General features: G+C 35.6%; 1 protein-coding gene across 3 annotated transcripts in view; it reads right to left on the minus strand.

Annotated features, from left to right (window-relative positions):
- LOC106876256 (centlein-like) overlaps positions 1-15,263 on the minus strand; it is a 367,586-nt gene that overhangs the window by 237,981 nt on the left and 114,342 nt on the right. For all 3 annotated transcript variants that reach the window (XM_014924756.2, XM_014924749.2, XM_052977284.1), the window contains one exon: positions 4,690-4,821. In XM_014924756.2, the coding sequence (XP_014780242.1) occupies positions 4,690-4,821 (132 nt within the window). The remainder of the gene's footprint in view (positions 1-4,689; positions 4,822-15,263) is intronic.

The raw sequence follows: 15,263 nt of genomic DNA on the forward strand, positions 1-15,263 counted from the left end.
TATATATATATATATATCATCATCATCATCGTTTAACATCCGCTTTCCATGCTAGCATGGGTTGGACGATTTGACTGAGGACTGGTGGACCAGGTGGCTACACCATGCTCCAATCTGATTTGGCAGAGCTTCTACAGCTGGATGCCCTGCTAGCTATTGTCAAAGTGTCCAACCCATGCCAGCATGGAAAACAGAATTTAAATGATGATGATGATGAGGAGGATGAGGAGAAGGAGGAAGACAACAGGCTTCCACACAGTTTCTGTCTACTGAATTCCCTCATAAGGCATTGGTTGACCAAGGGTTAAAAGATTAAAAGAATTTTTTTATTGTTTTTAGGTTTACATTAACTTTCTATGCTGATTCTACCCTTTATATGAAACCCTAGTCAGGGTTAACACACGCACCTCTACTGATTAAGGACCTGAGACTAAGATAAGCTCACCACATCTTCACGTCAGTTATAGCAAAAAATATATAACAAGAAAGAAATAAAACATGAAATTAAAAAGCAGGAAAATGAAAAAATGAAAATACGCAAAACTGCAGTGTCTATATATTTAATTTTATGACTAATTAAAACTAGCAATATTTTGGATCTTCGTGGATAATAAGTGGTAAATATGCAATGAGTCAATTCATCCACTTGACATACAAATTTTTGTTTAATGTTTTTTTACATCTATTTTGATTGCCAGAAAACTAATTATCTGTTAAATACCAAATTACACATTTAAATATCAGTAACAAACCAATAATTAAATTAGAAAAAAAAAAATAAATGAGCTAATATACATATTTACTAATTGCAGAAAATGTGTAAAATTGCATTTAAAACTTAAGAGCATTTTAGCTTTCAAAACAAAATATTTCTCCTAAAATCTAAATAACTAATTTTACTGTTTGTTCTTTTCTTTTTGCTTTGTTTTATTTTTATAATATTTATTTATTTTAAGAAGCAAGTACACAAAATGGCAAAAGATAGATAGATAGATAGATAGATAGACAGTTAATGAGAAAGGGAAGGAGAGAAAGAATTATGTATTTCCTTTCCTTAACAGGAACTTAGGGTAAACTACTAGACTTAATAATCTATTTAGAAAATAATGTATAATATTATCAAGAAATTGGAAATTAGAACTATTTTTAAATACTTAGAGTTTAAAAATAAAATTACAGCATGATCAGTTTCAGAATTTAGAGGTGTAGGTGTGGCAAGGGGTATAGGCGTGGTAGTGTGGTTAAGAAACATGCTTCTAGCTATGTGGTCTTGGGTTCAATTCCAGGGATGGCTCCTCAGGCAAGTGTATTTTACTATAGCTCCAAGACAACCAAAGCCTTGTGAGTAGATTTGGTAGATGGAAACTGAAAGAAGACTATGTGTGTGCGTATATATATATATATATATATACACACATATATTTTTACACACACACACACACATATATATACATATATACATACACACACACACATACATATATATGCATGCATGTAATCTTGAGTTCAATCTCACTGTATGGCACCTTGAGCAAGTGTCTTGTACTATGGCCCAGGACATCTTTTATCTTTTATTTGTTTCTGTCATTAGACTGCAACCATGCTGGGGCACCATCGTGAAGAATTTTTAGTTGAATGTGTTGACCTCAGTATTTATGTTGTAAAGCCTGGTACTTCTTCTTTTGGCCACTTTTGCCAAACCACTAAGTTACAGGTATGTAAACACACCAAGTGATGGTGGGGGACAAACACAGACCCCAACACACACACATGACAGGCTTCTTTCAGTTTCTGTCTACCAAATCCACTCACATGGTTTTAGTGGCTCGAGACTATAATAGAAGACACTTGCCCACAGTACCATGCTGTGGGACTCAACCTGGAACCATGTGGTTGGGAGGAAAGCTTCTTACCACACAGCCACATCTGCGCCTATGCATGTATTTGTATGTTGTGCCCTTGTCTTGACATCACATTATGATTGTAAAATGAGCATCATTGTCAAACAAGTGGTGTGGTTTCTTTGTAAGGGTTGATAACAGGAAGAGTATTCAGCCCTTGAAAACATGCATTAACGAATTCCATCAGACCCATGCAAGTTATGGAAAAGAAGATATATGATGATGATGAGGAGGAGGACATGTAAGAAGATGAAGCCATAGTTAAGCATGTAAGAAGATGGCTTTGCATTTAATGAGGTTCTGAGCTTGATTTTACAGTGTGGCATTTCAGACAGTATCCTTTATTATAGCCATGTGGCTTGGTGATTAGAGTATTTGGCTCACGGTCGTAAGGTCATGAGTTCAATTCCCACCAGTGCATTGAGTTCTTGAGCAAGACATTCTATTTCACACTGCCCCAGTCCACTCAGCTAGAAAAAATGAGTAGTACCTGTATTTCAAAGCACCAGCCTTGTCACACTCTGTGTCACACTGAATCTCCCCAAGAACTACGTTAAGGGCACACATGTCAGTGAAGTGCTCAGCCACTTGCATGCTAACTTCATGAGCATGCTGTTCCGTTGATCGTGTCAACTGGAACATTTATTATCCCAACTGATGAAGCACAATTTTGTTTGGTTGGCTCATGCTTTGAGAGTAAAACTGAGTAGATGGAAATCATGATGAAGCTTGTCTCAAATGGATTGCACCTGTTGTTCAAAATACCAGCTTTGTGACACAGTGTGTCAAGCTAATTTGACTTATAAACTACATTAAAGGTACATGTCTGTGGAATACTCAACTACTTGAATGTTAATTTAATTTGTTGAATGCTCATTTGATTAATCAACTGAATACTCAACACTGAAACCAATGAAAGGTCCATTATAATCATGGTCATCATTGTCAATGTTATTTCATTTTGATGTCTGTTTTGTTTTCTTATTCTGGTGAGGGTTGGGTAGATCTGCAATGCTACATTATTCCACATGTTTGTCACTTAGACCCAGTTTATTTCTGATGAGATTTAGAGATGAAGATAATCGATGAAGATAATCGATCCACGAATGTTTCATTATCTTCACAGATTTGACCCTTTTATTTTTTATTTAAGATGACTGAGTAGATCTCCTCTTCCTTCTCATCATCATCATCATTATCTGCTGCTGCTGCCTTCCATGGGTTGGACAGTTTGACAGGGAGCTGGCCAAACAGAAGACTGCACCAGACATTTGTGTCTGTTTTGGCATGGTTTTTACAGCTGGATGCTCTTCCTAATACTAAAATAGAGAAACTGTAATTTGAATTGTTGATGCATCCTGTAAGAGGGAAAATAAATATTCATTCACATATTGAGGTTAGCCTGAAAAAAGACTGAGGACTTAACATATTAAGTATATGTGTAAAATGAAAGTCAGTGAAATGAGACAGAACTGGCTGCTATTTCTAGTAAGTCAAGTAGAAACTCTCCCATTAGCTTATACGTTACTTCGTACATGCAGCTGTGAAATTTAACATGCTGATATACTTTGTTACATCTTCACAATCCTTCCTCAAGGGACCTCAACACGTGAAAACTTTTCCCTCTCTCAGGATGTATCATCAGTTCATATTTCATATCTGTATATCAGTCATATCAACCCACTGAGAGAGGCTCTATGTGGTCATTTGATTTGCGATAACCAGCAGCCAAAACACCATCTTCGTTTTTACACCAAATATGGGAGACAACTCAGAGATTCTATATTCATCAAGTAATAAATGTACAGTCCAGTGTATTTATTGAGAGATTTCGCTATTACTGTTTTAGCAAAGAGAATATGCTTCACTAAAATAACCAGAATAATATTAGAATATGTCTGGAATTATTCACCATACTCAAAAATGAAAACATAACATGAATTATTGATTATTATATTTCAATCCTCATCCTATATTAAATGAGTCAGTTTTGTAACCCTTTTGAGACTGTTCCTTGATTCTATTATACCCGCTTCCTGTTTTAAAGTGATCTCTATAAAAATCTTCCATCAAAATTCCATGTTTATTTTTCTTCTCAGTACCACTCTAATAATATGAAAGTTACTTTACTAAATTTTACATTATTTTCAAAATTAACAGAAGCAAAGACAGCATATTTCAATAGAAATATGGTAACATGATCTATGCATTAAAGATATTAGCACCAACTTACCATTTGTTTCCCAGGCAGATGGTGTATCAAAATTATTTTGGTTAAATTGATGATTAATTACAGCCAAAAAACACTTCTTAACAGTACATATACTCTTTTACTTGTTTCGGTTATTTGACTGCGGCCATGCTGGAGCACTGCCTTTAGTTGAGCAAATCTACCCCAGGACTTATTCTTTGTAAGCCTAGTACTTATTCTATCAGTCACTTTTGCTGAACTGCTAAGTTATGGGGATGTAAACACACCAGCATTGGTTGTCAAGCGATGTTGGGGGGACAAACACAGACACACAAGCATATACACACACACACACACACACACACACATATATATATATATATATATATATATACATACATATATATGACGGGCTTCTTTCAATTTTCGTCTACCAAATCCACTCACAAGGCTTTGCTCGGCCGGAGGCTATAGTAGAAGACACTTGCCCAAGGTGTCACGCAGTGGGACTGAACCCAGAACCATGTGGTTGGTAAGCAAGCTAATTACCACACAGCCACTCCTGCACCTGTAAAAAAATGTAGAAAAATTTCTTACCGTTCCCACATCAAATTCTTATTTTGAAGTTTGAAATATGCAAGTTCATTCCAAACTGCATCACTGTCTTCTTGCTGGAGGTCCTTTGGTCTTGCTCTCTTATCAACACTAAGAAATGCTTTCTCATAATTCCTACAATGAGAAAACATCATTTATTTGTATTTGCTTTTCAATTTCATAAACTATACTTGAGGAACTAGAGTAGCACTCAACTCCATAAACTAAGCATCTATATTTACACACACACACACACAACCGGCCTCTCATTGTTTCCATTTACCAAATTCATTCACAAGTAATTGTTCAGCCTAGAGCTATGGCAGAAAACACTTACCCAAGGTGCTGCACTCAAAACCATATGATTGCAAAAAGAACTTCACAGCCTTACCTGTGCTTAATGCTATGTTTACATAAAAATAGTGGACCATGAAAACATTCCTCAAAACGCAACTTGTAAGGACACCATACTTTCTTATACAACCATAATATACTACAAAGTATATTAAACGTTTTTTATAAGTTAATACTGTGTTCTACTGTGTTAGCAGTGCTATTGCAGCACTTGTTAAGGTTATCCCTACTAATTTTCTGTAGAAATCATAGCCAGCACTAATTTCATTACAGTGTTTTGTATCCAAGATGCCTAATGTAAACATCAATAAGATTGAATGAAGATGAAAAATGGGTAATGAGTATATATGCTATATTTCAGGTCAGTAATATTTACATACCAGCTTCCAAGAATGTGTTTAATATGTAAAATTGGTACATTCAATAACATTACAGGCTATATTTAGTGGCTATTTAAGCAATGAGTTTGTGGATGATTAATGAGTTGGATGTGTGCTGATGAAGGAGAAAAACTCCTGAAATATGGCATATATGCCCATTATCCATTTTTCATCTTTGACCTCATTGTTGTTTTGCTTACATTAGGTATCTCAGATACGAAAAGTAACAAAATTAGTACTGGCTATACTTTCTATAGAAAATCTATAGAGATTACCATAACCCATTACCTACCAGTGATCTCATATGAGATCACTTAAAAATTACAAATTTCGCAATTATCTGTCAATATTTACACATATCTAACCTTTTTGCTATATCTACTAGGTATATTTCTCTGATATTCAAATGAGGTTTGCTAATTTTTCACCCAATATCTCGCTTATTTCTATTTAAAATGTTATTTTGATCCTTCCAGCATGTTTCTAAGGCTATTTTATGCTAGGAATCAAAGTTTCATAAAAAAATTCCAGTTAATAGAATTATGGGAGGTAATGGGTTGATAACCTGTGTTTTAATCTCAGCTGTGCTTTTGATATCATATTTTCCAGCCAATAAGTTAATTTTCAGGCCAAGATTTACACCCCACCATACCAAAAAAAAAGGGTAGGTCAACTTCAGAGAACCAAAAGTTCCATGTGAAATGCACAGGATTTGGAAAGACTGACAGTATTTGAACGTTTACACATGTTTACATTATATAACACATTAACTTGCATGCCAGAAAACATGGTATCTCTTAATGATAGTTTATGATTTAAGTTTTCCTCATGTTTAAAAACTTCACATTGTTTGGAAACAAAATGGCACAGATGGTGAAAGTTATGAATTCATGGCAAAGGTTCTAATATAAAAGATATTAGACATTATAAGCGCTAATTTGAGAGAGGAAATAGCAACATGACCATTGATAGAACTAGACTATGTGTTGATTGAGGACTGAGCAGCTGTGTAATGAACTAAAGTGATCTCTTGTGTAATTGATAATGCAGTTACCCGTCTAGAGACAGATATATAACTCAAGCTTTGTCAGTCGACATGCTGCTCTCTTCTACCTCAGACTGGTGCTTATGATGAAAGTTAGTTTTACGTTAACTAGAAAAAATAAATTATTTTTCAGTTAGATAATCTAGTTGGTTGTTGAATAAATAAATAAAAATCTAGGAGAATATTTTAAGAGATGAAGATCAGAAGATAATGAAGAGATTTTCCATATATATGTAAGTGCCCCCACAGTTTGCAGAATAATCTGAGTAACATGAAGATGTGAATTTTTTTTTAGTACAGCACAATTTTTTCCAGTTAACCTAAAAGGATGGTCAGTCTTTCTACAGAACTGAGTAAGTCAAGCTGCTGATAATTATCGTTAGCCCTAGCATAGTTCAGATTAATCAAAGGCATTCCAAATACGAGCATCCCAACCATGTCTTATTGAGGTACAGTGTAATCTTGACTACATTATACAAGGAATCCTTTACTAAGGTGGTAGCATGTGATACAAGGAAATTTGGCTGCTAATTCTAGTAGGTCAAATGACAATATAAAAGCTCTCTCGTTAGAGATCTCATTAGTGATTAGATGGTTGTTATAGCTGAAATTTATATTACCAGGTTTATGTAGTGAGATACTAATAAATGAAAAAAAAAAAAACATTTCTTAGAGGGAAGACTTGCTTTTGACAATAGCTTTTACTGATTTTCTAGCACATACCTATTGGTTACAATGCTTAGCATTACAATGATTACCCAGTTTTATTACAAGCCATCAACCTTGCAAATATTTATATGCTCTCTCTGATTATTGCTTGACATTCTAGTGAGCACACAGTTTCTGAAATTAGACACTTTACAGAGTAGTTGCAAATCTTGATGTGTGGATGAAATGGATTGTAACAGTTTTGTTGTCGTATATGGAACAATGCTTGTTAAATGAGCTTTTACACTAAATCATTATCAGATGCAACACAGCACATATGTGAAACTGCTGTCACCACCCAAAAATATTTGGAAGTGTCAAATATATATGTATTCTCAGATACAGAATATATCCTGCCATAAAGCTCTTGACTACTTTACATTGCTTCAGTAGTACTGTATCCTTTATTGAACTTATGAAGCATTACATTTGCAGTGCATTCTAAAAGAAACATGTTACTGACAGCTTTGTACCAAGCAACGTCAAAACTTAATATAGTACAGTGAGATGGTATGAAAGAAGACAAGGTAGCTCTCATCTGAAGTATTATCTTTGAAACGTTTAATGTTTCTGCTTTGGAAAACATCCTGAGATAGTTTCTCTATTTTGAAAATCATGCTGAAAATTTCTTGGGTGTGGCTGTGTGGTAAGAAGTTCCTTTCTCAGCCATATAGTTGCAGGTTTAGTCTCACAGCATGGCACTTTGAGCAAGTGTTTACTACTATAGCCTTGGGCCAACCAAGGCCTTGTGAATGGAACTGATAGATGGAAATTGAAAGAATCTCTTTCAACATCTATTCTCCATATTGGCATGAGTTGGATGGTTTGACAAGAGTCAGCCAGCTGGAGAGCAGCCCAGGCTCCACTTATCTGTTTTGGCATGGTTTCTATGACTGGATGCCCTTCCTAATGCCAACCAGAGTGTACTGGGTGCTTTTATGTGGTACTGGCACTTTATTTGGCACCAGCAGAGGCGTTTCTACATGGCACTGGCATGGGTTCTTTTGTACATACATATATTCATACATGTGTGTGTGTGTGTGTGTGTGTGTGTGTGTGTGTGTGTGTGTGTGTGTGTGTGTGTGCATCTTTGTGTTTGTCCCTCACTACTGTTTGACAGGTGGTGTTGGTTTGTTCACAGCGTTAGCAATCTAGCATAAGGGACAGATAGAAAACATATCAGGTTTAAAAACAAGAAAGTACTGGGGTTGATTTGTTTAACTAAAATCCTTCAAGCTGGTTCCCCAGCACAACTGCAGTCCAATGACTGAAGCGAGTAATGAGTAAGAGGATCAATTTGACAAATATCTTTGACAAAGTCAAAATTATGAGAATAGTTATTAAATAAATACAAATTTAAATGATTCCACAACAAAATTTCTTTTCAAAACATTTCTTGAAAAACAAAAAAAATTCAATGATTTTCAGCATCAAGAGGATCTGTCAGAATTACCAAATGGTATCAAGATTCATGAATTCTCCTAAGTTGTATGGCATTTGATAAACCTGTATTTGTCAATGTTACTCAAACACAAGCCACTGGTCACACTGGGTTATTTCTCTTAGCTCGTTTGTTTAAATTATGCAAACTGCCCAGGCCATAAATGAGTTCTACTCCTTTTTTATATGTGAAAGTCCTTTGGCTATACACATACACACATGCTTACATATGCATGCATATATACTTAAATATATACACACACATTTAAATATATAAATATATCTATATACGCACACACACACACACATATATATATACATACATATATACAAATATATACATACACACACACACACATATATATATACACACACACAGATATATATATATATATATATATATATATATATATACACATACATACAAATATATACATATATATATACAAACACACACACATATATATACATACATACAAACATATGCATGTCTATACACACATATATGTTCATTTATACTTGTACACACATACATATATATATATATATATATATATATATATATATATATATATATATATATATATATATATATATATATATATATATATATATATGGCTATTTCTATCCATAAAAACCATAATTACCATATCTCCCCCAACCCAATCTACATGATTTGCAAAGAAACCAACACCAACCACAGCAGCCTCCTACACCTACTAAGCCCCAAGTATTTGGAGTGTTTCAAATTTGGTAGTCCTAATGAGATGGGATATAATGGCAGAAAATGCATCCAGTGCGAGCAGCTAGGGAAACATTTCTGTAGATAAGATAAGCACACCTTTCCTCATCAACATTAAAACACAACAACAACAACAACGACGACAAAAATGGCAACAGCAGAATGCAAGCACAGAGGAGACAGTTTATGAGGCAAAACCCGATCCTCCACTCCCTTTATATATAAACTGCTTTTTGCTACACCAAGGAGAACTGAAGATGGCCAATTGCTTTATAAATAGATAAAAGGATGGAATATCTTGCCTATTCAAACACACAAACATATGTACATATATATATATATATACAAACACACACACACATGCATATACACTCAGACACAAATGTACACATGCTCACGCAGACATATACCCAAACACACATGTTAATGTAAATGCACGAACACACATTCTTTGCTGTGAACAAAGGTACACTATATGTAACTGTCACAATCTTGTATTACTTTACTAGTGATATCTATTATCGTTTCATACAAACATACCAGTTCATGTGTGTGTGTGTGTGTGTGTGTGTGTGTGTGTGTGTGTGTGTGTGTGTGTGTGTTGGTCTAATTCCAAGGATCAAAAGCAGATATCTTACATAAATATGTATTTTCTTTCTTCGTGTCTCTATTGCAATTTTGGTGTCAGTATGCTTAATGGTGTTGCTACTGCTGCTAGTGTTGCTGCTGTTGCTGTTGTTGTTATGAATATTTTATACTTCTATCATCATCATCATCAGTATAGTCGTCCTTGTATTTGCTTAATATTAAAGGCATCAAGTGCACATAGCTTTATAAATATTTTGGTAAACAAGGACAGGACAGAGTAGGTAAAATGATAATATCTTTTTAGGTCTTCCATATTTAGAGGAGAAAAAAGATGGTAGGGTGTGACTTGTAAGAATCTGACAGCAGTTTCTAGCAAGTTCAATGATCATGTTAAGACTTCATGCTACATATAAAAACGGTAGTTTGGTACGAGTTCTTCACTGTAAACAACAATACAACAAAGTTTATTTGTTAGTAGTTCTGAGTTCAATTTGTCTTGTGAGGAAAGCTATCTGCAAGAATACAGTGCCTTCTCCAGGAGGAGATTTCTCTTGCAACTTAGTACTATAGATGTTGGAATGAAACATCTCTCCTGTAGATTCCTGTGGTCAGAAAAATATTAGCTGTAGCAAAACTGTATATGTGATCTTTTCTGCATAATCATAGACAGAAAGAATTATCTCAAAGGTGAGGAGAGGATAATGATAACCATCCATTCATTTCATATCTCCTCCATCCAGAATTGGCATAGCAGCACTTTAGGTCCCTGGGCAAATCAACACACTGGGTCATAGAGTATTTACCTATTGACAGTAAGCCACAGCATACATAGTTCAGCATTGGGTCCTTAGACTCTTGAGGTGCCTGGGCAAATAATTACACTGACCATTATAGTATTTACTGACAGCAAGCCACAGTGTACATAGATTGTGGGCCCCAGGCAAATCTGGGCCCTATAGTATTTATTTATTTATTGACTACAAACCACAACATACAAAGATCAGAATTGGGCTCCCTAGTCTCATGAGGTGCCTGGGCAAAAAATTACACTGACCATTATAGTAGTGACAGAAAACCACAGTATACAGAGAGTGTGGGCCCCGGGCAAATCAATACACTGGGCCCTATAATATTTATTTATTGACAGCAAACCACAGCATAAAAAGATCAGAACTGAGCTCCCTAGACTCATGCGGTGACCGGGCACTGAACATGACAGTATTTATTTATTGACAGCAAGTCACAGTATACCTAGACTGAGGACCCCAGGCAAATCAGTACACTGGGTCCTGTAGTATTAATTTATTGACAACAAGCCACAACACACATAGATCAGAATTGGGCCCCTAGTCTCTTGAGAACCTGGGCAAATAATTGCAGTGAGCATATAGTATTTATTTATTGACAGCAAGCTACAGCATACACAGGTCAGAATTGGGCCCTTAGACCCATGGGGCACCTGGGTAACTGTCCAGTGTGCTCCTCCCACTAATCCTTGGTGGGTCATGAGTGTAGAGTCTTCAGGCATCTCTTTCATAGGGTCCTATTGAAAGTAACTATCATTAATCTTTCCTGGTGGATTCCCAAGTGATAACTGGCATAAATCCTCACCTATAACCAGCTTCATCATAACCTGCTTTACAGTGAATTGGCAGAAGGCAAGAACACATAAGGCAGGCAGAAAAATAGCACTTCAAAAATACACTCAAAGCCTCATTGAAGTCCTTTCAAATCAACCCTGACACCCAGGAAATGCAAGCACAGGACTGCCCTGCCCAGCGTAGCTGCACCAATAGAGGTACCATCTCCTATGAACAGAATAGGATTGCAGTGGCACAAAGAAAATGTGAGTCCAGAGCCAACCCCTTGCCTTCATTCCCAGCAGACCACCAGTGCCTGACCTGTGGCAGAACATTCTAAGCATGCATTGGCACCATCATCCATTTTCTCCCATGTCATATTCGGGTCATTGTTGATAGCAATGGACAAACGTTATATATTATTATATTACTCTGCTTTCATGGAGCTGTCACATGAGAGCAAATAGCCAGATTATTGTTTCCATCCCAATCACTGCCACTTATTAAATGGATATATACCATCACCTTTAGTTCATGTGAAGAGAATCATTACCTATATATGTTATCCATTGTTGGCTTCCTGTATAACAAAAGAAGTAAGACTGTGCTGGGCTTCAGTTACACTTTGATAATCTTGTGCACACAGCTGCAGGTTTTTGACTTGTCAAGAGATAACTACAGCAAAAAAAGACCCTTTGCAAGAACCAAAGTGAGTTGCTATAATTTGCTACTAGATGTTGTATGTATGTATGTGTGTGTGTGTGTATGTGCATACATATATATATACACACAGAAGTGAGCTTTATATTAGTTAAAATATGTTTGTGACATATTTCAACTTTTAAAGACAAAATTCACTACAGTTACCATGGCAAAAGAATTCCCTCTCATAGTGAAAAGTGTGAAAACACTATATCTGCCCAATGTTACCTGCTTGTCAAATTCCCATTGTCAATGGTAAGTATCAAAGAGAGTTAACTCTGGGTAGATTGAAAGTAGTAGCTTTAACTAAGACATGGTCAACAACATTGATTGAGTTGCACTGCCATGTCAAAAGAATTTCAGCAATATCAGCACCAAGCAGTGTTTAGGCATAAGTAACCTTTATGCTAATTAAAATATGTTTGCAACATAATTCAATTTCTAAAGGCAAATTCACTGCAATTAGGGTGGAGGAAAATGGATCAATGGATGACCTGACAGACAAAGACACACACACACATAATTTATCTCTCATAGTAAAAGATGTAAAAATACCATATATTTGCCCAGTGGTACAACTTGCCAGATACCCAGATGCAGCGTTTCTAGCTCTTTAGCCATTATCAACAGGAAATACTGAAGAGAAGTAATTCTGGACAGGTTTAAACCAGTAAGTTTAACTAAAACACAACTCAGTCAATGTTGTTGACAGAGCGGGTGGGTTGGTAGGTGGGTGAGTAGGTAGGTGGGTAGGTAAAGACAGACAGAAGATATTGTTAAACAGATGCCTATATAAATAAATACATCGTGAAATAACAAACTTCTAGACATGCTTGGTTTTCAAGTGTCATATGTTTGTACATCTACCTATGTCTTTTGTTATACCTGTTCATAATTGTGTTACTGAGTTTTTTATGTTTATATGTGTATTCTTTTTATATCAACTAGATTTTTACGATTAATACATCCAAGTGTGTACTTATGCCTCTTTCACCAATATGTTCTCTCATTTTTAATATCTATCTATTGTGTTAAATATTTGTTTATTTATTTTAACAGAAATCACTGTAATTTCCAAAAGCTGTGAATTATCGGTAATTTTATACTTTACTATGTCACCTATGAATATCACTTCTGTGTACATGCAAAAATAGACAAACTTGTGATTGCTGATTTCTGTCAGCTGTTTGAATATGGGAACAGATATATATATATATATATATATATATATATTAGTGTCATACAAACACATATGAAAGAGTGAATTCACACATCTGGACACCAACTGACTTGTAATACTACACATGCACAAGGAAACTGATGCATATTACATTGCAAGTGTGTGTGTGTGTGTGTGTGTGTGTGTGAATGTGTGTGAGAGAGAGAGAGTGTGTGTGTGTGTGTGTGTGTGTGTGTGCGCGTATATATATATACACACACACACACATGGATAGATAGATAGATAGATAGATAAACAGACAGACAGATACAGATGGATGGATGGATGAATTGACAGACAGAAAAATAAATATACAGGCACACACACATGTAGAGAGAGAGAGAAAACAGCAATGACAAGGTTTCCAATGAGGAAAATTATGACATTGCTTTTGAAATATGGGTGTTGAAACTAATGTTAACCATGTTATTTTAGCATGCATTCTATGGCTGCATGCCCATTCTGACACCAAAAAGTTTAATTCAATGTTAAATTGGTTTTATATATAACATGATATAAAACAAATATTACATATATTCCTTCATTTGTTTCAGTCATTTAACTGTGGCCATGCTGGAGCACCACTTTTACTCAAACAAATCAACCTTAGGACTTATTCTTTGTAAGCCTAGTACTTATTCTATTCTTCTCTTGCCGAACCGCTAAGTTATGGGGATGTAAACACACCAACATCAGTTGTCAAGCAATGGTGGGGGGACAAACACAGACACACAAACATATACATATATATACGATGGGCTTCTTTCAGTTTCCATCAACCACATCCACTCACAAGGTTTTGGTTGGCCTAAGACTATAGTGGAATACACTTGCCCTAGGTGCCACGCAGTGGGACTGAATTCGGAACCATGTGGTTGGTTAGCAAGCTATTTACCACACAGCCACTCCTGTGCGCATATGCAGAAGGCTTGTGGTTTAGTGGTTAGGGTATTTGGCTTACAATCGCGAGGTCATGAGTTCAATTCTCAGCAACACATTGTGTCCTTGAGCAAGTCATTTATTTTGCACTATGCCAGTCCACTCAGCTGGCAAAAATGAGTACTACCTGTACTTCAAAGCATCAGTCTTGTCACATTCTGTGTCACACTGAATTTTCTTGGGAACTGCATTAAGGGGACACGTCTGTAGGGTACTCAGCCACGTGCACATTAGTTTGATTGATCGTATGAACTGGAAGACTCATCGTCATAACTGATGGAGTGCCACAGTGTGATTGTATGCATGTGTATGCGCGTATGTATTTGTGTGTACAACATAGAAGCTTTTTTATCAAATCCTTCCACCATAATAATACCACCACCAAAACCACCCTAACTCTAACCCTAACCCTAACCACCACCACCACCACCAACAACAACGACGACGACGACGACACCACCACCACCACCACCACCAACAACACATTTTTCCCTCAGTATTTATACATATCTTAGTTTGAGATATGTGTATAAAAGTGTACACTACATGCAAATAAAGGAAAACATAGTCCAGATAACGACAGTTTATACATATATATAAAAATATATATCTGTATACACACATATATATACATATATATATAAAAATATACATCTGTATGTATGTGTGCATGTTTTGTGAGTGTACACACACACACACACACACACACATATATATATATATATATAAATATATACATACATACATGTGTGTGTATGTGCATATATATATATATATATATATATATACATACATGTGTGTGTATGTGCATATATAAATATATATATAGATATGCACATACATACATACATATATGTGTGTGTATGTGTATATATATAT

The sequence above is a fragment of the Octopus bimaculoides genome, chromosome 2 (genome assembly GCF_001194135.2).
Source record: "Octopus bimaculoides isolate UCB-OBI-ISO-001 chromosome 2, ASM119413v2, whole genome shotgun sequence".
NCBI classification, from domain to species: domain Eukaryota; kingdom Metazoa; phylum Mollusca; class Cephalopoda; order Octopoda; family Octopodidae; genus Octopus; species Octopus bimaculoides.